This window comes from Protopterus annectens, chromosome 3.part0 (genome assembly GCF_019279795.1).
Source record: "Protopterus annectens isolate FY-2018-M chromosome 3.part0, PAN1.0, whole genome shotgun sequence".
NCBI lineage: Eukaryota > Metazoa > Chordata > Ceratodontiformes > Protopteridae > Protopterus > Protopterus annectens.
Genome location: NC_056731.1, coordinates 810,319,548 through 810,345,832, shown reverse-complemented (window position 1 = coordinate 810,345,832; position 26,285 = coordinate 810,319,548). Strand labels below are relative to the sequence as shown.

The 26,285-nt window shown below is 39.3% G+C and overlaps 1 protein-coding gene across 2 annotated transcripts in view; it reads right to left on the bottom strand.

The window, feature by feature from the left end:
* Nucleotides 1–18,705: 18,705 nt before the first annotated feature.
* Nucleotides 18,706–26,285, bottom strand: part of DUSP22 (dual specificity phosphatase 22) — a 938,178-nt gene continuing 930,598 nt past the window's right edge. For both annotated transcript variants that reach the window (XM_044065151.1, XM_044065152.1), the window contains one exon: nt 18,706–22,250. In XM_044065151.1, coding sequence (XP_043921086.1) covers nt 22,056–22,250 — 195 coding nt within the window. In that variant the 3' untranslated portion in view covers nt 18,706–22,055. The remainder of the gene's footprint in view (nt 22,251–26,285) is intronic.

The window sequence follows — 26,285 nt, the reverse complement described above, 5'->3', positions numbered from 1 at the left end:
GGTAGCGTTGTCACCTCACAGGAAGACACTGTCCTGTTCGATTCTCAGCTAAAACGTCTTCTGTGTGGAGGCATGCGTGAATGAGCGTACCTTCGTTGAAGGTTGTGCGTCAGGGCCGGTAACTCGGCACATAAAAATCTACTGCCAATCATTAGCGGACCGGAGTTCCGCTGTGGCGACCCCTAACCGGGAAAAGCCAAAAGACACACACACACAATGATAGAACCGAATGTTATTACTGCATCATACTTGAATAAACTAATAGCACAATCCATCTATAATTATACAGCATCTAAAATCAATTTCTGGATGAACAAACAGCTGTAAATCTTTGTTCTTGAACACTAGAAGTTTGAATACCTGCTAAGTGAGCCAAAAGTGATCTAAAAATGGCACCCAACAGATGCAACCAGTATTAAAGAAACACAATGTTATAACATTTTGACAACAGATGCAGCCAGTATTAAAGAAACATGACTGTACAACATTCCTGTAAAGTACCTTCATTATAAAACTAGTAAATCATAGAAAGACAAATATATAGGCTTCACCTAGAAACACCATGCAGACATTTCTAAATTAAATTTACTATCAACACTGAACTGGTGTAGAATGAATCTATTGTTATGAGTTCTAGTTATGCAAATATGTTATCTTATTAAAATCTAGTGATACTTCCAGGTGCATCTCCAGGAATTTCCTAGGCATCTAGTATTACTTGCGCATATTTGCATTAATAATTCAAAAGTTTAAACTATGCTACACATTCTTCATCAAATTAAAGTACACTCACTAGACCCACAAGTCACAGACAACAAACACACCACTGACAGCCACAAGTTGGGTGGTCACTTAACTTAAGCTTTAAAGTCTGTAGTCCTCAACTGAGCACTCACACTTGCCACTTATATTCTTTCAACTACAAAAGGTGGAAAACATTCTGCTCGAGTTGGTCAACTGTCCAGATTTTGGAGGGATGCCACTAACTTGTTCTCATCATTTTGCTCTATCCCTCCTAAAATTGGAAATTATTTTCAGAAATTCTCAGACATCAGTAATAGTATTTAAAAACAGCTCCTAATGTGGGCCCTTCTTCCTAATTATTTTGGGCTTTGCCCTTAACTCAAGAAGCAAAAGCTGAGAGGTGGTCAGTAAATACTTTAGTTACCCTAGCATATTACAAGAAATCTGCACACGATGTACATTATCTAGTTTACATATTAATAGTCACTTTTTTGAAAATACGTAGTTTAGTAAGTCATTAATATGTCCCAGACAGGTCCCATTCCAACATATTTCATTTCTTTAAAGGAATAACACATGACTTGATCACTCTACAATTTACATTCAGTGAATGGCTTTGCTGCTCAAGACACAGAAAAACTCATGAAAAAAAAAAAATGTAACTTCATCACCCTATAGATTTAATACCCTAAAAGCGCACTAAATAATATGTAAAACTATTAGTGTTTTACTTCAAAAACGTTTTAATACGTGAAAACTGCAAAAAGGTTTCTGGATCTACTGTGGCTTGGTGGGCAGAGTGGATTAAAACAGATTTAAAATTGCAGTTCACATACATAAATGTGTGGTATTTCTGTGGCTGATTATCACACTAAAGCTGCATATAAAACTGCAGCACATTTAAGCAGATGTATGGATGAGGGGTATAACGCACACAGATTTGGAGATCACAGTGCACACTGATCAAAACATATGCTGACAAGACAAAAAAAGAAGGAAAGAGATCAAAGCAAAAATGGCCATCTATAGTTCTCCAGTAGAGAAGTTTATATATGTATCTATAGAAAGATATACAGATATCAAAACCGTTAAACTGCATGGCACTGAACATGTAAAAAAAAAAAAAAGACTGAATAGAATGCATTGACCATTAATTGTAATAAAAACTGTGATACGTGTAGTGCATGCTTTTTTTTAATTATTTTTAAGTTACCTGGAGGAGGTCGAGATCCAAGAAAGTAAATCTTAAGTTCTCATCCTGACCTAGGAATAGAAAGGAATGGATATGGATTCTGTCATGTAGTTTGGACATGGGTGGGCAGGCGGTGGGGTGGGCACTGGGCCTGGGTGGACTGACTCTACCTTCTGCAGAAGTTAACTAACTTAAATAAAATTGTGCACAGTGCACACACAGTACAGCTCCAGTCCAGAGTCCACTCCATTCAGTCGCTCGCTGCTGCTAATCCAATCTAAATTACAGAGAGAGACATTCTGAGAGTTTCCAAATGATAGTTCAACAACAGGCAGTCCACTGCTTCATGAAGTTGATGTCAGCATGTACACCCCTGCACATTAAGGACATTGTGGGATACACTGGTAATGCATGGTGATGTCAGCCATTTTATCTTGTAAATAAAAATAAAAAAAAATGGAAAAAATTCAGAATTGAAGGGGGCCACTCAGGAATATGTGGCACCCCATTCTTTTGCTCTCAAAACTGATAAATACTGAGGAATTTGGTAAGGTTGAGAAGTAAGGTGACCCCCACTCACACACATTAAAAAGTTACTTCTTCAATTCCACTTTATAAATTGATTGTCTTTAAAAGGGTGAAAATGGCAGTAAATTGAGCAGCGTAGACTAAATGTCTACATCCACAAAGACGACCTCCAGGTCATCATATGGTATTCCCTTGGCAGACATAACCCTGTCAATGTGTCCTAGATTTACCACTGTACTTCTTCATAATGGGGTATGTCTGGTGTGACTCCCATGGGAGGCACCAGGGGACAAACTGACTTATTAAAGTGACTCACCACAACAAGGAGGAATAGTGATTGTGATATCCTCCAAGAGTGCTAAGCTGTCACCCTGTCATGGTTCGGCTACCCTGTAAAGAAACTTAATTTCTGCCACTTGCATCCATAGTTGTTCAGTCGTTACACAAAGCCCATGACCACAGGTGAGAGTGGGGAGAAAACTCATGAGCAAATTGAGGCATCTGTCCTCTGAGTCAGTTCTCATTTTAAAGTATATAAAAAACAGTACAGAAAAAGAACTTTGCATTCCTGAGATAGTTCCACCTGACAGCAGACAATAATTCAAGCTTTCCATGGAAAGAATGACGATTGCTGATTTGGATGTGGTTATTTTTCATGCCAGTTGTTTCACACTCAGCAGGGACTCACTCCAGTGCAAGACAGATAATACAGTCGCTTGAAGCTAAACTGTCATCATCATCTGCAAGCAACAAAGATAGAACACTAATGTCGTCAAAATGGAAACTGTCCAAATTTTGGCAGCACCTTGATGGTTTGTCCAAGAAAATTTAAAACAGGAGAGGATACATACTTGGTGGTGTCTTATATCCAGTTTTAACATATTCACCTTAACTGAAGAATGCAGGCATGACTCCCTGTCTTCAAATACAGTGATCACATGGCATGCAACTGCAGTCCTGCAACCCTGCACTAATGTGTCTCTTCCCACAAGACATGGCAGGTTACACAGTGATATGCTGACTTCAAGTCCATAGAATGCATATAAACAATACTAAAACTATAACCCTCTCAAATATCTGTGCAAAAAGAGACAGAGTCAATCCATTATTTCCTGGCCAGAAAGAGTTAGCATTGCTCCTCCTGAATCAGATGTTTACCTACTAGAAGCAGCTTTCTTTCCACCAAATGCTTATATACCTGCCCAGGGAGACTGGCAAGTCTGATCCTTCTATAATGGAAACGTGACTTCCTATCTGTCTATCCATCTACCAGTTTGGTATTACTCCTTCCAGTTTTCTATTCAGTCAGAAACACATTAGTCATGGCACCTCAGCAACTTCCAGTGCCTTCAGCACTTCTAGTTGGAGCTCATCCACTCCTGCATCCTTGCCACAGTAGAACTGCTTAGCTACTGCACTGATCTCATCAATTGATAAACAGTGGATATAAAAAGTGTCCACACCCCTGTTAAAATGCCAGGTTTTTGTGATATAAAAAATGAGACCACAATAAATCATTTCAAAACTTTTTCCACCTTTAATGTGACTTATAACCTGTACAATTTAATTGAAAAACAAACTAATCTGTTTGGGAAAAAATATCAAAAATAAAAAAACGTACAATATGCTGGTTGCATAAGTGTGCACACCCTTAAACTAATACTTTGTTGTGTGTGCACACCCTTAAACTAATACTTTGTTGAAGCACCTTTTGATTTAATTACAGCACCCAGTCTTCTTGGGTACACACCTGCCATCAATTAAAGAGACTCTGATTAATCCCAAATAAAGTTCAGCTGTCCTAGTAGGATTTTCCTGACATTTACTCAGTTGCCTGCTACAGCAAAAGACATGGTTCGCAGACGCTTACAAAGCATCAAAGGGATCTCATTGCTGAAAGGTATCAGACAGAAGGGTACAAAAACATTTCCACAGCATTGGATATACCATGGAACACAGTGAAGACAGTCATCAAAAAGTGGAGAAAATATGGAACAGTGACATTGCAAAGAACTGGATGTTCCTCCAAAAATGATGAAAAGACAAGATGAAAACTGGTCAGGGAGGCTGCCAAGAGACATACAGCAACACTGAAGGACCTGCAGGAATTTCTGGCAAGTACTGGTTGTGTACTACATGTGACAACAATCTCTCGTATTCTCCATATGTCTGGACTATGGGGTAAGGTTGCAAGACGGAAGCTTTTTCTTACACAGAAAAACATCCAGGCCCATCTAAAATTTGCAAAACAATACATCAAGTCTCCCAAAAGCATGGGGGAAAATGTGTTATGGTCTGATGAGACCAAGGTTGAACTTTTTGACCACAATTCCAAAAGGTATGTTTGGCGCAAAAACAACACTTTGCATCACCAAAAGAACACCATCCCCATGGTGAAGCATGGTGGTGGCAGTATCATGCTTTTGGGTTGCTTTTCTTCAGCTGGAACTGGGGCTTTAGTCAAGGTGGAGGGAATTATGAACAGTTCCAAATACCAGTCACTTTTGGCCCAAAACCTTCAGGCGTCTGCTAGAAAGATGAAGATGAAGAGGAATTTCACCTTTCAACACGAAAATGAACCCAAGCATACATCCAAATCAACAAAAGAATGGCTTCACCAAAAGAAAATTAAAGTTTTGTAATGGCCCAGCCAGAACCCAGACCTAAATCCAACAGAAAATCTGTGTTGTGACCTGAAGAGGGCTGTGCACAAGAGATGCCCTCACAATCTGACAGATTTGGAGTGCTTTTGCAAGGAAGAGTGGGCAAATATTGCCAAGTCAAGATGTGCCATGCTGATAGACTCCTACCCAAGAAGACTGAATGCTGTAATTAAATCAAAAAAGTGCTTCAACAAAGTATTACTTTAAGGGTGTGCACACACAACAATGTGTTAATTTAAGGGTGTGCACACTTATGCAACCAGCATAGTGTATGTTTTTTTTTATATTTTTTCCTCTAACAGATTTGCTTGTTTTTCAATTGAATTGTACATGTTATAGGCCACATTAAAGGTGGGAAAGGTTTTGAAATGATTTATTGTGGTCTCATTTGTTTATATTACAAAAACCTGGCATTTTAACAGGGGTGTGTACACTTTTTATATCAACTGTAGGTCCAATTGTACTATCCATTTCTGGAATTGCTTCCTGAGTGGAGGACATGTCTACTGGAATCAGAACTTCCTCAAAATATTCCCTCTACCAACAACAATATCCCCAAGTCAAGGTAAGTGTTTATCCATATTTCCTAATCAGACTGAGCAATACGTTTCCTCCCCCTCCTTAATCAACTGACAGTTTGTCACTATGTCTCTGAAGCCATAAGATAGTGATTTTCCACAGACCTGCTACAGTTTTGTCGGGCCTGGGCCTTTGCTTTGGTGATTGGCAGAGCTGATGTCCTCCTGGCTTCTCAATGTCTAGGAAATGAAGATAGACACCCCTGCATTGTAGGTCTTCCTCTTTAGACTGATTGCCTCATAGACCACTAGTGTCCATCAATGGATCCCATGGTGAATGCCATGAAAAACATCATGCTGGTAACGCCAAAGATTTTCCTGCATCTAGTCCTGGTTAGTATTTTGTTTTATAACAATGGAATTTTCACAGAACTGGCCAAGTGAACAGGAATGTATAAAACTATAGCTACGATCTAGCCCAAAACAAGGTACATATGATGATACTGGTACTCCTCCTTTGCAAAGGCTAACAACATGTGCCAAACCCTGAAATAGTAAAACCAGTGGCTGCAACAGATGGACAACATTCAATGTGTGAAAAAGATAGGATGAAGATCAGCACTTCCTATCATTGATCCTGCCACACTATAGTTAACTATCCTGCTGTGGGCTCAAATAAAGATCCATATGGTCTTGTTCGCACAAATATGGCCCCTTCCTGCATGTCTTCATGTGTACCACATTCCCTCATTAAATCAGAACATAAAACAGTGACTCTTTCCTTAAAGACTTGTGGTTATTCCCCTGCAAGTACCTTTATGCTTTGAGACTTCTCAAAAGCAAATCTTCTTCAATTATTTGATGACTTAAATAAATTCTGATGCAATTCTTCTCCTACACATTTCATTCCTAAAGTTTTCACCTATGCATCTGACCACTACTCCAACAACTGTACTGAGAAGGCAGTACCCATCTACACCAAATAAGAACATTTTAAAAAACAACCCTCTACAGTGGAATACCCACATATATATAAGCTATATATGACATCTCATTCTGGCCAGCTTAACAGAAAACTTAAGCAAACTGTCAAACAGACTAAGTGTACCATTAGGAAGCACAAAGCTGAATACTTACTGAATCCTTGCTCTATTACTCACTGCCCTCAATCTCACATCTTACAATCTTCCATTATCTACTTAAAATCTCCCACCTACCCATCCACAGCTCCTCCTCTAACTGTACACACCAACTTCAATATAACACCCCAAATCTGTAACTCCATCAAAATCGAACTATTCTCTTATAGATATTTACATTCACTTACTACCCCACATATATCACTGAAACACCCCCAAAAATCAACTAAATATTTTTGCACAACTTCTTGCAAAAAATCAAACTTTCAATTATGTGAAGATATGAATCCTAACCCAGGCCCAAATTCCACCCCAAAACCCTGTCCATTGCACAAATAAAACCCCCAAAAATAAAGCCTATCACCCTGCCAGTCCACAACATACCTGAAAATAGTCAGACGTCCTTCTTATTGACATAAATCTCAGAAGCCTGTTAAACAAAATACATGAATTATGTGCTATCCTCTCCCGGTATACTCCTGACATTGCTGTCCTAACTGAAACCTGGCTTAAATCTGAAATAATCAATAACAAATTCATACCCCCTGGCTATAACATTCTTAGACAAGACAGAATAATAAAGTGAGGCAGAGGTATAACCATAATATACAAGGTCTTTCTTAACTTTGAGCAACTACAAGTAAACCCCCCAGCCCTAAATAACACTGAACTACTACACTCAAGCCTAAAATTCAACAATAAACATACAATCCTACTAGCAGTACACATCCCACCCAACAACAACCCATCTACTATAGAAAGCCTACTCTCTTGGTCATCTACTGTATTTAGCCAAGAAACCATTACAGTTGGAGACTTCCATACTGATTGGTAAACCTATTCCTCAAAACCCCTCCAACTATATGAACTTAACATGATTTCACCCAAATGATACAAACACCTACAAGGGTAGACATATACAGAAATAATCAGTTATTGACTGGACCCTGACAAACAAACCCTCACTTATTTATCACTCAGGTTGTGCCTTAGTGACCACCTACTAACCTATTTCTTAAGGCCCCAAACTCTCTCACAAAAAAACTATATCAAACAAACAAGTAATACACATTTCTGCGCAGACACTTTTAAACAACTGCTCCAGAACTGCAATTGGTCCCCAATAAAATACCTCCCATTAGATGCAACAGTCCAATACTTCAATAAATTTCTTGATATACTAAATACCTTGGTCCCCACTAGACACATTAGATCTAAAACAAATTACTGCCCATGGCTCACAAAGGAAATCAGACAACTAATACAAAGAGACAAACTCTGGTACCAACATCAGGCCAACAAAACCAAAGACTCCCTTGTTAGCTACTGTCACTTAAGAAATGTTTACAAATAAAGTCAAAATCCATAATAAATAGTACTACTCAACAACGTAGCACAAACATTCCATTTAACAGCAATAGTTCACTTAAAAGAAGTCTATGTTACAAACAAAAAAATGATTTCAGTCATCCTAGATCTGAATGGGAGGGCATGTTTTGTTGCCATAGATGTAAGGCTTGTCAGTATATTCTCAGTTATACTTCTTGTGTGTTCCCTAGGACTGGACAGAAGGTTGAATTCTTCTTTTATATTGATTGCATGAGTAGGAATTTAATGTATTTGGCTAGTTGTACAAGATGTACCACCTAATGTGCAGGTAAAACTAACAGAACTTTTAAGGAGAGGATCTTGGAACATGTAAGGGACATTATGAATAAGAATAAATCTAGTCTATTAGCACAACCTTATAGACCTGTGGTGAGGACCACAAACTTCAGTTTTTACTGCTGAAATTGTTGGTAGACAACAAAGGAGGTGGTGATAGGAAAAGTAAGACAGAAGAAAAGGAATTGAAATGGATTCGGACATTACAGGGACATGTATATCCAGGCCTGAATGATAAAATATCATTTAGGCCGGTTTTGAAACTACATCCATTAAAACATTTAACAGTGGTAAGAGATTTGGTTGAGTATGGTTTATATGTGCCACAATTTCACACTTATATGTTATGTACTATTTATATAGGTGCAACAGTTTTAAAGCAATCAATACGGTTTATTTAGTCCAGTTTTACAGAGATTTACTTCAGCATTTAATACAGAATTCCTACTTTTTACTGATTATGGTTTAGTTTTACTCAACTGAAGAATTTCCAGTTTTGTTTAGTTGTTTTATGTAGCTAGAATTTTAACTGCTGTTAAACCAATAGAAATAAATGCTTTGTGCGAGTGTTGAACCCTGCACCTGGTGTCTGTGGGGCCGAAGCACTAACCATTGTGCCAATTCTCAATATGATCTTTTAACCTGATTGTAGTAAATTACATAGAAGGGTGTATATTTAAATAAAGTGTCAAAAGTCATTTTGCTGTTGGACTTGGAAGAGAACCTCCGATTGTTTATTGACTATTAGTTAGTTCATCCTTTAGACACATATTGCTACTGCATATTTATGACAGTGAATTTTACTGGTGCATAGGTTCATAGGTTGGTACTAGGCTATCAGCCCTAGAGCCTATACAAGCCTAGCCAACCAATTCACCGGGTATTTATTCCCACAATATTTACTTCCCTGGACCCGTCTAGCAGGGCGACTGACGTGATCCCCCGGGGTGAATTTCCTATCTCCCATCCAATCATCAAGGTTCCTTTTGAAGAGGGCCAAGGAGGCGCTCTGCTTGACATGTATGGGCAGTCTATTCCAGAATATGGGAAGTCTCTGTGTCAGGAACCTATCCCTTCAGCATGTTTTGTTCATTGTGATGACAAGGTTTAGATCCCTGGAGTGTGTGGCTCTGAGGGATTGGCATTTCTTTAAGTGGAGCATGTCCAACAGCTCAGGGTTTGACATGGCCTTGTATGTTAAGCAGAGATCACCTCTGAGTAGAAGATATGCCACAGATTACAGCTGGAGTTTTTTTAGACAGCATAGGGCATCTGCTTTAGGCCTGTGATAGTTTTGGTGAGGTATTTATGTGGCCTTTCCAGCTGTTGCAGAAGTCTTGTGAGGTACATACCAAATGGAGCATTGTATTCTATAAAGGGTCTAATGAGGGATGAGTACAGTGGGACAATGACCTCCTTTTTTCTGGATGAAAAGCCCTTAGTGATGTGGTGTGCCACATAAAATGATTTCCTGACTGTTGTGGTGATGTGGTTATCAAAGGTGAGACCACTGTCCACCTGTGTCCCTAAGTCTCTCATCACACTTTTGGTGCTTAGTGTACTGCCACCTATTTGGTAATTCATGGGTACATGCTTTTTCCCAAAGGGAATAACTATACATTTCTTGGCATTAAGCTTGAGCCCATGGCTCTGGCACCAAGCATCTGTTTCTGTAAGGCCCTTTTGTAGAATATCCACATCATTTTTGGATTCAGTAATGGCTCCCAGTTTGCAGTCATCTGCGAACTTTGTTAGCCAGAGTCCCTTCGTGCTGGCCTGTACTTCAGAGAAGTAGATGCCAAACAAGAGCAGTCACAGGACTGAACCCTGAGGTACTCCACTTATCACTTGTCTGAATGAATTCCTATATTTTTATTAGTTGTTAATCTGATTATAGAGCTGATACAATATGTAAAATATGCTGTTTTTGATAGTATCCAATTGGATGTTCTGTCAATGCTTAGTAACATGGAATGGTTAATTGTCCTTTGGAATTTTTATATAACAAGATGGTTTACTAGGTTCTGTAATGGTCTGAAGAAGCAGTATTTTGCTGTCATGAAAGTGCTAACCTTTTTATTTTTCACATCAATAAATTTAAATATCCAGCCATACACAACCTAGTACAACTTCACCTCAACAATAGGACCATAAGATCCTTCAACAAACTACTGTTAAAAGTTGCAAAATCTACCAATAGCTTTGTAGACTCTCTTTACTCAAATCACATCTCTAAAGCATGGAACTCTATCCATCAGAATATTCTAAATACCAACATTCCAGCACAGTTCAAAAACCAACTAAAGATCCATTGAAATTACAACTGGTTATCATAGGAAGTTACTAGGCTATTGGTCCTAAGGCCCTAATAAGCCTAGCTAAGAGTTTAGCCCATGGTTAGACAAGTCAGCACCCAAAGCCCCTGTCTAGCAGGGACACAGGTGGAATCCCAGGGGTATATTTTCTGTTTCCCATGCAGTTATCCGGGTTGCGCTTAAAAAGGAATAATGAGGTACTCTGCTTGACATGGAGAGTGAGTCTATTCCACAGATGGGGGGGTCTCTGGGACACATATCTGTCCCACCAACAAGTTCTATTGATGTCATGACCAGGCTGAGGTCACACGTGCAGGTAACTCGAATGGAGCTTGACTTGCGGATATGCAGCAGTCCCATCAAGGTGGGGTCTGATGTTGTTTTGTATGCCAGAAAGAGGCCACCTCTGAGGAGTATGTATGAAACTGAGTAGAGGGACAGGGCTTTTAGCTTATCTGTGTAGGGTACATGTTTGAGGCCCTGGATTCTCCTGGTGAGGAACCCCTGTGGTCTCTCCAGCTGCTGCATGTGCTTTGCGAGGTACATGCTGTAGGGGGTGATGTACTCAATAATTGGCCTTATACAGGAAGAATACAGGGATGTTTTGACCACCTTGTCCCTGAATGAGATACCCTTACTTATGAGGTGGGCCATGGAGAAAGCTTTCCATACAACAGAAGCAACATGGTGGTCAAAAGTCAGGTTGCTATCAGCCTGGGTGCCCAAATCCCTCATGACTAATTGCATGCTTAGGACATAGTTATTAATGTGATAATATGTGTGGATGTCACGCTCACCAAAGGGGATGATGATACATTTTTTGGCATTCAGCTTTAGGGCATGTTTCTGGCACCAGTCATTTGTTTGGGTGAGACCCTCTTGCAGGACGTCCACATCACTTGGGGAATTGATGACAGTGCCCAGCTTGCAGTCATCTGCAAACTTGGTCAGCCATAGCTCACTGGTTTTAGTCTGCACCTCCGAGAAGTATAGCCTGAATAACAGAGGTCCCAAGATCAATATCTGGGGTGCGCCGCTTGTAACAGGTCTACTCCTTAAGGTGGCTTTCTCTATTTTGATAGATGGGTTCTCTACTGCTTGAGGTGGCTTTCCCTATTTTGATAGGTGGGTTCTGTCAGTGAGCCAGTTTTCTACCCATCTGGTAACATATGGATTGATGCCTAGTTGAGAGAGTTTATCTATTATGCCTTAGTGGGGAATAGTGTCGAAGGCTTTGGCCAGGTCAAGGTAGGCAGTGTGCACAGTCTTCCCCCATCCATGGCTTTGATGACTGTCTCAAAGAAGTTGACCAGATTTAACCAGACCACAAGGGATAATTGGCTAGGCTTAAAATGGCTCGCAAGGGCAGTTAGCTTAGTACTAATCTATGAACCTATCTATAATAGACATGACCTCCCCTTGACAAAGCCAAACTCTGTGGGGTCCAGTATTTGGAGGTTGCTAATGTCCTTGTTAATGAGGTCCATGAAAATCCATTCTATGACCTTGCAGATCAGACTAGTTAAGCTGATGGGTCTATAATTTCCTGGATCAGTGGACACTCCACCTTTGTGTAATGGGATGACCGTGGCTGTCTTCCACATCACTGGGACAAAGACGGTACTCAGGCTTTGGCTGAATAGGATGCGCCTAATGGGGCTGCAAGTTCATGCCTGAGTTCATGTAGGATGCGTCCTGGGATGTTATTGGGTCCCATAGAGGCTGTATTTTTTGCCTTTGAGAGGGCAGTGTTGACCTGTTCCCTAGAGATAAGGGGTGGGAAGCAGGTACTGGGAATGTCCTGATTTACTGATGGGGGGACACAGGGGTGAAGTTTTTGCTGAATCTGTCAGCCAGTAGGTTGGCTATATCTACAGCATTTGTGTATGTGGTGTCCTCGACCACCAGTTCTGAACAGATCTGGGTGCTTCCTTTGATATTGCGGCCATATATGAAGAAGACCTTATGATTGTCTCTAGTAGATGTGGCCAATTTGGACTTGAAGTTGGCTTTAGAGGATTTCACTAGTGCTCTTGTTTGCTTGTTCAGGCTGAGAGAGTGCTTCCAATTTGGCACCTGCTCCTTCTTGTTCCTGGATAGCAATTTTTTCCTTTTGTTATATAGTTTATTTATTTCAGATGTCCACCAGACAGGTTTACTCTTCCTTGCGGAGGATGATTTTGTCCCGTCAGGTATTCCTGATTCCATGCATCTGTATAAATGCTCGTATAGTACTTTGGTATAGATTTGGACATTGGTGCCAGTTCCTAAAGAGGGGGAAGGGGCTGTGAAGCTGTTTCTACCATTCCATCAGGATGTTGTAATCAGCTTTGAAGTTTTTTTGTTTGACCCTAGCTGGGGGGGGGGGGGGGTTCAGGGGAGATGATGACTTTTGAAAGTGACCGCTTTATGTTCGGATCTTACCAGGGAGGAGGATGTCATAGGGGTGCTGCAGTGGTTACTCATGCTGGCTAACACAAAGTCCAAAATATCACCTCTTGTGGGGGTATTGACTAGCTGTTCCATGGCATTTGGATTGATAAAATCGAGGAATCTCTGGGCATTTGTGTTCTGGCATGAGTAGTTTTTCCAATCTATGGTTGAGTAGTTAAAATCGCCCAAGATCAGGGTAAAGGTTTCAATGCTGATAGATTCGGAGAGATCCAGAATGGTGGAGTGGGCATCTTAAGTGAAATTTGGGGGCCTGTAACTAGCTATGATTTGAATAGGGGTCTTGTCAATGGTTAACTGCACCTAGAGTGTCTCCTGTGCATCATACTGTTTGACCAGCCTGTAAGTGTGTGTGTCTTTAATATATATTGAAACTCCACCTTGGCTTTGCTGCCTGCTATCTGGGGTCTGAATGTATGATAGAAAGAGTAACCAGGTAAGGCTAGGGTGCTCTCTGCAGCTTTGAACCAGGTTCCTGTGTCTGCACAGATATCAGCATCTTCCAGGGTTAAGAATGCTTGCAATGAGTGCAGTTTCATGTTTAGACTCCTAGTGTTTAGCAGCATGATCTTTAATTTGCATTATGTTGAAATTTATATTTTATTATCAACCTCATGACTTTTCCTAAAAAAGGCACTATGGGGAGGCAAGGGCCTTTGTCAGAAGCCTGAAGCCCAAGTGAGACAGATGCAAGCCATCTCTAGTAAAGCATCGTTGTCTGTTGATCATATCTTCCCAGGCTGTCAGGTACTGGAACCCTCCTGGAATGACACCAGAAACTAACTCAATTGTTTAAGTCAATCATTTTCTGTTTGTATTGAGGCATCACACTGGGCGATGGTACAATGCTGCTTAAGGCTAGGGACATACCTGCCTGGGACACACATTCAGTGAACTCAATCATGTCTCTCTTCATATATTCCAGGGAGGAACGTCTCAAGTCGTTCACACCAACATGGACTATGACAGAGCCATAACTGTACCTGTTGTTGAGAGACTTGTGTGCATGTGTGATATGGTGGATTCTGGCACCTGACAAACAACTAACCTTGACTTTCTCCTTATCCAGCCTGGTGAGAGGCACATCTGTGTGTTTCACAATGGAGTCTCCCATGACTAATATGTTGGGTTTATAGTTAGTGGTTGCGACACACAGGTGTGTGAACTATGCGTGGTATGTGGTGTGGAGGGTTGTGGAGTTTGTGTGTGTTTTGGCATCTGAGGTCTCATTTGTTTGGGTTTGTTTTTGTTCAGAACCTCCACATATGTGGGTGTGTGTTTTGTGTTTGTTGTGGCTGATGTTTGAGGTGTAGTGATTGTGTTGACAACCTTCTCAGTGCTAGATATACAGGCTTGCGAGGGAGACAACACAGACTCTAGGTTCTTAATGTAATTGCATCTCTCACAAAGTGTGTTCCTAGGTGGTAGTAGTAGATGATTGTCCATATACATGAGGCAGTTATGCTCTTGCTCTTCAGCTGGCTGAACTTACTCATCATTTCCTCACCTCAGTCCACCCTCAAACTCTTTTTCCCACCTTATACTCTGATGTATATATAATTTTTGGCAAAAATTATTGTATGTTATTGGACAAAACATTATTGTATAGCATTCCATTGTATAGTATGTATTTTCTGATCTGTATAATTTTGTGCTCTTATACTGTGTACTTGTATGTATGTGGAGCTTTTCTCCCCAGGCCTCCGCTGAAAATGGGCAACTAGCCCAGTTCGACTTCCAGAGTAAACAGATGTTAAATAAAATAAAATAAATAAATAAAAATGCCCACTGTAGCTAAAAACAGCTACATATCTTTATTTAACTTTGTCTGGAAGTTAATAACTAACATCGATCAATGTTCAGAACTAGTCTACAATAAAAGTCTTATCCAACAGAAACTGCTAATATCCTAAGAAATTTAGTGTATTTCACCCCACCCAAAGTTATACCTATTTCACAGATTCCATGGTCCCAGTCACACACTAATTACTATGGTATAAATCCTCACGGAAAAGCTAAGAAATGATTATCTCACAGATTCCACAGTCCCAGACACACTATACTTATTTTGCAACAAATCATCTATGCCTGCTGAAATGCTAATAACACCTCACCTTAGACTATAGTGTTTATCAGTACCAAATGGGCATATCTGAACCACTATATAACCTCATTATTCTCTGCTTCTCCACTAGTTACATATCCGAAGCTGGAAATCAGACAGTCTAACACCATTACATAAGAGTGGCCCAATCATGGACTCTGGTAACTACAGACCTACTAGTCTCTCTCTATCCTCATATGTAAAGGTATGGACCACATTCTTCTTCTTCTTTCGGCGTTTCCCGGTTAGGGGTCGCCACAGCGGATCATCTGTCCGCTCATGATTGGCAGTGGAGTTTTACAGTGTCACGTTGCCAGCCCGGCACCCAACCTTCCACAGAAGGCACACACGTGCACACACTCACACCTAGGACCAGTTTAGAGTGTCCAATACACCTACAGCATGTCTTTGGGATGTGGGAGGAAACCGAAGCACCCGGAGGAAACCCACGCGACTACAGGGAGAACATGCAGACTCCACACAGAAGGCACCCCAGCCAAGGATCAAACCGGAGAACCTCTTGCTGTGAGGCATCAACGCTAACTGCTGCACCACCGTGGCCGCCCTAATAAGGAAATTGAAAATCTCTAAACCCTTATCATTATGGCTTTATTAAAGGCATACCTTGCCTCTTTAATTTCATTAATTTCTCTGAAAAAAGTTGCCAAAGCAGTGGGTAGTGGTTATCCAGTACATAAAGCACAGCTAGACCTGGCTGCAAGCAGGCATTATTGACAGACTTGTAGACATGAATATACATTCCATATGTTGCATGATAGACAGCTAACTGTCTGACAAAAATCATGTTGTTAAAGTCACACGTGCCACAACTGGAAACGAAAAAAAGTTATCAGTGGTTACCACAGGGCTGAGTGATGCCCCCCCCAACACACACACACACACTCACACCTGACATTTATTTCTCAGACCTTCAAGCCAACATACGGTTACCTGGGTTTGCAATTGTACATAGGGTATTGCTACATGCTCCTCCGATGACAGATAGGGTAAGGCTATATTAAGAAAAGGTGTGATGAATGTGGTCTCCACCAAATATGAATACATCTAGTGCAGTTCACTTGGGAAAACAAAACATTTAGAATTGTATAATATAGGATGAATGGTTGTTTGAGAGTTACTATTAAAAACAGGCCTGACTAATACTGTACCGTAGATTTGATTTGACTTGTTCTCAGGTTGGGGAGAGAGGGAATTTATTCCTATCTTCCTTTTTAAGACTCTAAAACTCTACAAATGTAAGGTATGTTTCTGCGGGGGGGGGGGGGGCAGAAAGTGCAACACATGAAAATTAGGGTCTATATTATATTGCCGAATGCGGCAACATTAACCCTGAAACAGCAAAAACCCACTAACACGAGTGGTCACGTCAACGATGTTTTTTCCCAGGGAAAAAAAATCGCTTGGTCGTCATCATGAAATTTTCCTTTACCCCACTGTAATGCGATCTTGTAGTGGGTATGTTTAGTTGGGGGGGGTGAGGGGCACAACCCCCCACATTGGGGGTGAAGCCCCCCACCTTGTAGTGATTTAGGAGGTGTATTGTGTTTGGCCGGTCTGCCCATTTTTTTCCCTGGGGAAAAAAATCGCTGACCTAACCGTTCCCGTTAGTGGGTTTTCGCTCTTTCAGGGTCGATGTTGCTGTATTCGCTGTAAACAGCTTTAGGCAACATAATATAGACCCGAAAATTCTACTGTATTTCTTCAATATTTTATTTGCTTGTGTATGTCTGTAGTAGTTCCAAAATCCTTCTGTCTCATCTAATTTCCAAACATTTCCCCTAGATTCAAAGAAATCTTAATTCTCCTGTACTCATCTCTTATCAGACACTTTACAAAATATAATGCAGTTTTTGGCATGTATTTATCTAAGCATATCACATAACTTGACCTACTTCAGAGATTCCTAACTACAAAGAATAATGATCTTAACAGGTTCAGTTACCTGGACAAACTGATAACTGTCTCCCTGTACTCAGTCTCTTATAGACTGCCCCATGATGATCTGTGTCTAGTCTTTTTTGAGTCAGAAGAGATCCAATCCTCCTCAACCTCTTATTGCTTGGCAGAAAAAATGGTTAAGTCAATTACCTGGTTAAAAGACCTAAACCTTCATCAACTAGTAAATAAGATGTGTTGTGATAGATTCATATCACAGTAGATACCCCACTGCTGGAACAAACTTCAGTTACATGTCGTGCAGAGTAAAACCCTCTAGGTAATTAAACAGACAGTCTCAAATTTTCCCCCTGGCCTATCTTGTGTTCCGTCATTGAGGCCGGTTTACCTGCTAGGTCTGTAGACTAATTGCTTAGGACTTGCCTATGAACTCAATTCCACTGAATGTTGGGTAGAAAAGTAAGCTGAGGCAGCCCTCCCACGAAAAAATTCTTAGGGTAGTGAAGAATCTACATATCAACCATTTGTCCAAATGTAGAAGTTTGACACCTGAAACGATACAAGCCTAAACTACATCTCAAGGCATGACTCACTGAGAAACAGAAAGGTGATTACAACATGCTAAAAGCTATTTCTTGACCAATGTACAGTTCTGAAAAACACCACTTCTGAAACAAATTCCACTTTAAAGATGAATTAGAAGTAGGGCCAGAAAGATGGACAGTGGTTCTGAAACAGAGAACAAGGACACTATTCACACTAAGCCACAGAGGAAACAAAGATGGCATAAATGATATGTTAAATGCTTGGATATATTGTAAAGCACTACCAAACCCCTAAACACTTGGCACTATGCCATGGCACTGGTACAGGCTATGTCAGAAGTGAGGATAAGAGAGGATGTCTATTCATTGATAGGTCACCTGTTGGATTCAGTGGTTAGAAAATATGCCCTCTTAGGATCTGGGTAGTGGCCTTCAAAGCAAAATGAAATACTATTATACAGAAAATACCTGTTAAAATATGTTTTCTGCCCAAGAGTTGCAATGGAGTACAAACCTTAGATGATGTGATGCATTGCAGTCTGCTATCGATTGTAGTTACAACAAACAACATGCAGAATTGTTCTTTTAACATGCATACAAATTAGTACATTAAAAAGCACACTGGAAATGAATGAAGTTATTACTTGAGGAACATCAGATTTTTAAAAAACAATTTGTGAGGTATTTTTAAACTGTAAAGTTTTAATAAGTTTGTAAGCACAGTTAAAGACTCATACTGTGCTGCAAACGCCACACATTTTAGAGGCCTTATGAGCAATATAGAATTTTGTATCTGTTTTACTGTTAACCAATTGCAATATTTAATTTGCATACCAAACCAGAATATACGTCAACTTAAACCTGCAGATGTTCTGTTTTGACATGCAGAAGCAAGAATGTAGTTACCCACAATGACAAAGACAGTTTCAACATTTAGGTTTTTTTCACATTAATTTAATGTTAGTTTGTACATTTCTTGTTCATTCCTAAATAATACAAGACATATTTATAAATGCAGGCAACTTCACCTATTATAGCAGACAACTAGTCTTCACCCATTACAGGAGACAACTAGACAAAATTACAGTGCACTGTGTGTTTTAATTTCACTTTATTTCCAATGTTATGCATTGCACTTGGGCAAGTAGAAAAAATGCAGGTAAGTATGCAAAATGATGTTGTATTCCCAGATATACTGATGAATAGACTAAAAACTGTGTTGTACAACTGTTAGAAAAAACTAATTTGATACATTCTGATCCTTTCAATTCCTGTCAACAGCCACCAGAAACACACATTCTGGCTCCTTAAGTGTGCATGCTGTAGACTGACAGAAACCACATGCAGTAAGAATCCATTTTTGGATAGGTTTTGACAAGTCAATAAAATTCATTATATGTCCTTAGTGTAACATATGCATTGTTTTATCAAACACGCACAGCAAAATAAGAAACAAGTGATGCTGCTTCCAGAAATGCAGACATTTCAATGCAGTGTAGCATATGCTGCACAATCATTTAGACACATATCTGACTATATTATATGCCTAAAAAACATTTTGAACGAACACAATTTAAGAGTATCACAACATAATGCTTAACTACAGTTTCTGAATGCTTAAGTGACAACTCCTATTTTGTACAACCACTTTAGCCATCAGTTTCCATTTAGCAAGCACAGATAGCTATGTACATGCCTGGTATTTCCTAGGATAAAGAAATGCCAAGAAAATGGACAGATTCAAACTTATAAAATACGAACAATGGTGTATTTGTGCACACTGGTTTAAAGCTAACAATTAAAGTGCATTTCAAGGTTATTTACTGGTCCTTTTTGAAAGCAACTCATAAGACAGCTTGAAGCCCTGTTTTACAAAACAAACAAAAAATCAGTACTGTACTGTTTCTTTCTTATTGAAATTGTTTCAACACACAAAAAAACACTTTACCTTCTGCCATACAAACTCAGAAAGAAAAGCAAAACTAAAATGTACACTGGTCAAGAAAGGCCTATACACCAAGTCTGGAGGTAGGGTATGAATATGGCAACAGGCAGTCTGCACAGTCAGTATTAATAAATAGTGGTTTCTTCCAAAATTACTATGAAAGTAGTTACTAAGTAACCACTTCTGTTAACTATTACATCTCCAGCATACCTCTCTAGTGTCCAGAGTTTTGTCTCATAACTTTGGTCTGTTCCAATAAAGTTTGGGGTTCTCTGGAAAATCACTGATGATTACAGTCATTGCATAATGACAGACATTTGAGTTTCAGACTTCTTTCAGAAAATGCATGCTAATGCAAAAGCTGTTATCTCATCAACTTTCTAAGTTTGTAAGAGTGATATTTAAAAAGTGTCCCTATTTTGGGCCTTTATTCCTCAATTCTTTTTGGCTTTGTCCAGATTTCCTGTAGTAAGAGGTTGAGAGGTATGATTTCCAATTGTACAGCCAGAAGCTATGTTACCTACAGCAACATACTTACAAGCATTGTTTCTTACATCAAAAACTGCAGCAACTGTACAAATCATCAGATTATTGCAAATAGGGTCACAGGTTCATAAGTGGTTACTAGACTATCAGCACAACAGCCATTTTAAGCCTTGCCAAGCTTACCCCAATTTAACAAAATATTGCTGACATTTGCCAATACCCTATGGAATTTTAAAGCAATGATATAGGCTTGTCCAATTGTTCACAGGCTGCCCCTGTCCATCAGGGACATAGGTGCCATTTTATTCCCACCCACTGGTCCAAGTTACATTTGAACAGAGTTAGGGATGCATTTTTGTCCCTTCCAGAGAAGGGGCATTCTTTGAGACACAAGCTTGTCTCTCCAATATGGTACAGAAATTAAGTTTAAGGTTTATCTGCATGCCCATAGTCTCTGTAGTTTTTGTTTTATTTGGGTGGACATCTGTGAATAGGTAGCTGTGGTTAAGGACAAAATGTTGCACACTACATTTCAGTACCAAACGGAGTGGAAATTATTCAAGCCTAAATTCCCCTCTTTAGTAAAAGCAAAATTCTGTTTCACCACTGAACACATCATATGTCTGAAATATAGCCTTTCTGTATATAGCACATTGTTTTAAATAAAAGTAAGTTAAATAGTTTAAAAGTCATAAAGACAAAACATATTTCAAAGAATATGCTAAGTATTAGAGCATGTTTCATCTGATATAAAATACAAACATTACATTTCTGAAAAATAATCACAACATATAACTTCAAGGAACAGTTTGCAGTGGTCCTATATTGACTGACATTAAACCTATTATAAATAAGAAGCTGAGAACCCCATATGAATAAACATAACAAAGTCAATGTGAAAGCCCACAAAACCAATAAAATATACAGAATGAATTTTTAAAATGCATGTTTTAGATGGTAAATAAATGCCATCTGCAATACAAATAAGGCACGTTAAGTAACAAGACCAGGACTTCCAAGTTTAGGATAAGATAAAATGAGGTGCTGTTTGACACTTAAAAAAGTTCACACAAACCTCACCCTCTAACTGTACAGAAGTGGGAATGTACGGTACATGATCATGAGGTCACTAGGTAGGTGGCAGTCCCAAGCTATGAGGTAACATTTTACACTGGGACATAATAACAGAGGAAGACTATTGTTAAGTATCTGCAAACAGTTCTTAGAAACATGATGCTGTAGAAGAGGAGATGGGTCTGTAGCAGTTGGACTGAAGGGCTGCTTTGGTGAAAAAGAAACCACATGTAGTACATGCAGATGGGCTACTGCATCTTGAGATGTCAGACAAAACTTTGTGTCAAATGGAAGGAATGGTGGTGTCCATAATCTTTACAGTGTGATAAATGCACCACAACCAACCCTGAAGCACTGTGCATTTCTCTCCCTTTTAGTAGGTTTGCAGCTACTGACCCTAACAGTACTCTCCACCCTCCACATTAGCTTTATATAGCACATGTTAATGCATTCCAGGGACAAAATACTACATAGCAGTCGAGGGGATTATTTTACTGCAGGTCTTTGTACCACCACTGAATATTGTGCCACAAATATTTAGAATAAAATACAATTCTTTGACTGTACAACCAGGTGGACTGTTTGTCATCCCATATGTAATCAACATAGACAAGAAGTATCTGTGCACCTCTGATTAAAATTATATACATCGAATAACCTGCTGCTACCAACTGCATGGTGGGCAGGAATTTTGCACAATGTCAAACAATTAAGAGTAAACAAGGTTTGACTTTAAAACAGTAAGCTGCAAACAACAGACTGGCAACTTTCAGAGTGGTGTTCTTGCTGTGTAACTGTGTGATGCAGATGATAAAGTACTGGTCGAAGAATAAGAAGCATCACAATGTGGTCTATTTAGCTCTTCGGCTGCTTGCTGTTCTCTGAATTTTATCAAAAGATTTAATATTTCTTCTTTGTCTTCACTTGAGCTTTCTCCATACATTTCTTTTAGCCACTGCCTGAGCTGCAAAATATCAACAGCATAAATAAAATAATCATGTAAAGCTGTGCATATCAATAAGGATACAACATTTTATAATTTCAACAAGTCATATACATCGCTACCTATCTGCAGGCTAAAGCTGACCTTTCATACGTTGCTCTGTGGAATAATAAATATGATATGAAAATAAGATGCATAAAACACATATTACATTTCTACTGCAGAGCACAGTAAGGTATAAGGGCTTCGCCTCTCTTATACCAAGTATAATGGTATACTACAGTGGAATGTAAACAAACACTCTGCCATGCTACACAGATCTAATTCCTGATCCTTAAAAGGGGGGACCATATGCTGCCAGAACCAGAAAAACTTTTATGACATACAGCTCTGCCTGGAAAAAAAAATGTCTTGTATAGTATCAATTGAAAATATTTTCATTGCATATGGTTTTGAGGGAGGGCCTCTGCACTTCTGAGCAATTCCTTAGTTACTGGTGCCCCCACCAAACTTGCAGTTGATCCAGTTTAAACATACGCATATAGCCTGGTTACATCACACTGGAACTGACATTGTGTGATGCATGCAAGGTCAAATATCTTTTTGTAAATCCCACATGCAAACAACTTCTTGCAATTTGGCCACATCTCTGTAGCAAACCAGGTGTAGCAGTCCCAAGAGGAAGGGGCAGGTATTATTTTTAACTTATGTATGCTGCGCTAAGCAGTACGGTACACATATAATTCACAGCACAGACCTAGGCTATGAACTGAAGGATTTTATACAACCCCCACTTGAGTCATTCCTCTTTTTTTATGAACGCAGCTAAATTACTAGCAAGAAAGGACTGATAACAGACATTTGAAACAGAAATTAGAATATTAAAATGGAAAAGTGACCCTCTCAGTACTACTATAAAAAAGATACTCTGAAATTTTTTTTCTTGAATGCTTTTCCTTTAATTAGTTTATTTTGCCAGATAAACCTGAGACTTGCTGACAACAAGACAATTTCTATTGTAAACAAGAGCATCAAATCATTGATCCCATAAATGCACTTGATACAAAAATATTACAAATACTACGGGACTAGAAAGACTGCAAATATCTACAGGTTTACAACAAAATTTTGAATGGCAGCAGGTTAATGCACAACAAATAAAATAAGCCACCCAAACTTTAAACCGATTAAAGCAGGCAAATAATTTACAAAGGTAAGAGGAAGGTGAGCTCCAGTCCTCCCTTTATCCACCTGCTACACAATTACCTCAACTCCAATACTGCATAAACTCAAATAAAAGCCAACACTTGTTTTTCAGCAAATCTAACTATTTTCCTTATCTGAAAATGGGCTTCAAAAATGTTAAATTAAAATATGAATTGCCCCTTGTGTTCATTTGAGAACTGAAACAGGCTCATTTAAAAATATGCCTGGGTTTCTATTTCCATATCATTGTCTACTTGAATACATGTTTTACTACAGGGCTCTGTCATTAATGTCCTGTACATAAGCACTACTAAACTATTGCTGCGTAACTACATTTGTCACCTTGCCTTTCCCAGCAGGAAGGAAGTCACTCTTGGCTACGGCAACAGCCTACGCTGAAGACTAGGTTTCCGACCCTTGCAGGAAAAAGTATGAAGAATGCAATGGCAGATCATATGCAGCCAGAATTTTGCATGGATTTACAAGCATGCCAGGCATGGAATGGGAACATGGGCAGGGAATGAGGAAAAAACAATTCCACCTGTCCACTGATGATGGCTTGCTTCAGTATGGATTTCATATTTGCTGTTACATTGGCTACAGCCAGTCACTGAGGGAATACATGTGTCAGTAGAGTGAGGAAAGGGCTTGTCAGTTGGGGTGGGAAGGGAGAAATTTTTTTTAAAATAATAAAAAAAAAAAATGCATGCACCAGTTTTGACAGAAAGCATCTACTGAGCTTAGAGTCATGCAGGAAAGTGGAGAAAAGTGATTTGATACAGTAAGCCTGACATCAAGGAAACATACTCTGATTTGTGCACAAACAAAACCTAGCAGAAAAATGCCCATTAATTGCCAGACAGAAACAAGCCAACTATGCCTCCAAGCCTAAATTATTCTGGAATTAAATTAAATAACTTAAAGACAAGCTACAAGCCACTTCTTACCGACTCCCAATCTCCCTCATCTAACAACTACAGACAGTTCCTCCAAGACTCATCGTAACAAATTACTAATAAATTATCATCCAACATTAGCAGTAATAACTCTACCCCTTTGCATCCTTTGCAGCACTTTTAATTTCTCTGCTATTACAGCCAAATAAACTAAAACCTTATTACTTAAACTAAATTCAAAAGGTTCAAAATTCAGTCACCTGCACCTAACTTTTCTAAAGCATAAACCATTAACTCACATTTTAATCTCTCTCTAGTCTTACCCTCTGTTAGCTTAAGCAGTCTGTGATAATACTGCTATGAAAATGCTCAGCACCCACAGAACAAAATATCAAACTCATGTCCCATCACTAAAATCTTTGAAAAACTATAAAAATAATTATTTGAACACATTAAATAGCTACGGACTCCTGAGGCAATCAAAATGATCACTCTCTTCTCCTTAACAACAGAGTCCAAAAAAACTTAACGACACCCACAATCTAACCTCTAATACAACTTCTTACAACTTTTCTAACTGACTGCTTATTATCCCCCCCACAAAAAAAAAAAAAAAAAAAACCTTATGACATCTACAACAAAACGTACACTAAACATGAATCTGGCGGTTCACAATTAAAGATTCTAACAGCAGCAACAACATTCCCTATGTTACAGAATACAAATATCTGGGATTGACCTTAGACTAATGCCTACACACACACACACACACACACACACACACACACACACACACACACACACACACACACACACGCACGCACGCACACACACACACACACACACACACACACACACACACACACACACACACAAGATTTCCAATAAAGTGCAAGCATGACTTAAAGTTTGTTATTGTATCTCTTATCTGCTCTCACCTACAGCCAGGACAGCTATTGCCAGAAACATGCTACCACCAAAAATTGAGTATAGCTTACTCATACTATCATCTTACAATACCCACAAACTACACACTATTGAAAACAGAATTTGCATTTGTTACCATAGCACATGCCAGACAGCATCGCTGTGATGCGTGTAAGACTATCAGCTAGTTCCCTATAATTCACAGAACAACACTTCTTAGCAGTACTCTCATTTTAAAATACTAAACGTTACTGTCCCCAGTGAAGAAAATGCTGCAAATATGAGAACAAGACTACTATAATAATAATCCTACATGTTAAGAAACAACAATGATGAAAAGTTCCCAATTAGTCAGATCCCCCCCCCCTTTCAAGATGACAATAGTAGGAATAGCCTTCTCCACATTAGGTTCTGCTGTTTGGAATAAAATACCAGGTGATATAAGAAACACTCTATCAGCATTCAAAACTACATTAATGAAACACACCTTCAGGAGAAGCCAGTTGCACCTGCTTTGGTGACACTGGTTAATAATCCAGTCTCACACCTCATTAATCATATCTAAAATTAAAGACCATCCATAACTGTAGAACTTGTCTAAACAACAAATAGCAATAACTTGTAAAACTGCACTGTAACCTTATCCGCTTTGATATCTCTGCTCTTTGAGCCCTCGTTGTGACTGAAAAGGGTCAGTAGAACAGCTCACTAACCTGATTAACAGATGGCAAAAAAAATAAATATTGTGTACAGCACAACTGTAGCCCCAACTGAGTGCTCCAGCTGTTACTACAGGTGTTCTATCAGTATTATTAAAGCAATGCCAGTACTATATTCCTGCACCACTGGTACCTGGTAATCATTCCTCCTGACAACTTGTGCTCCCTTTGCCCTACCGTAGTTATGGCTCATCTGTGCAGTAATATATCAGAAAATTGTCAGCCCTATTATAGTCTTATACAGTAAAAGATGTAGGTGTACATGAGAATCTACATATTTTCTATTTAGCTAAATATCAGCTGTCTGA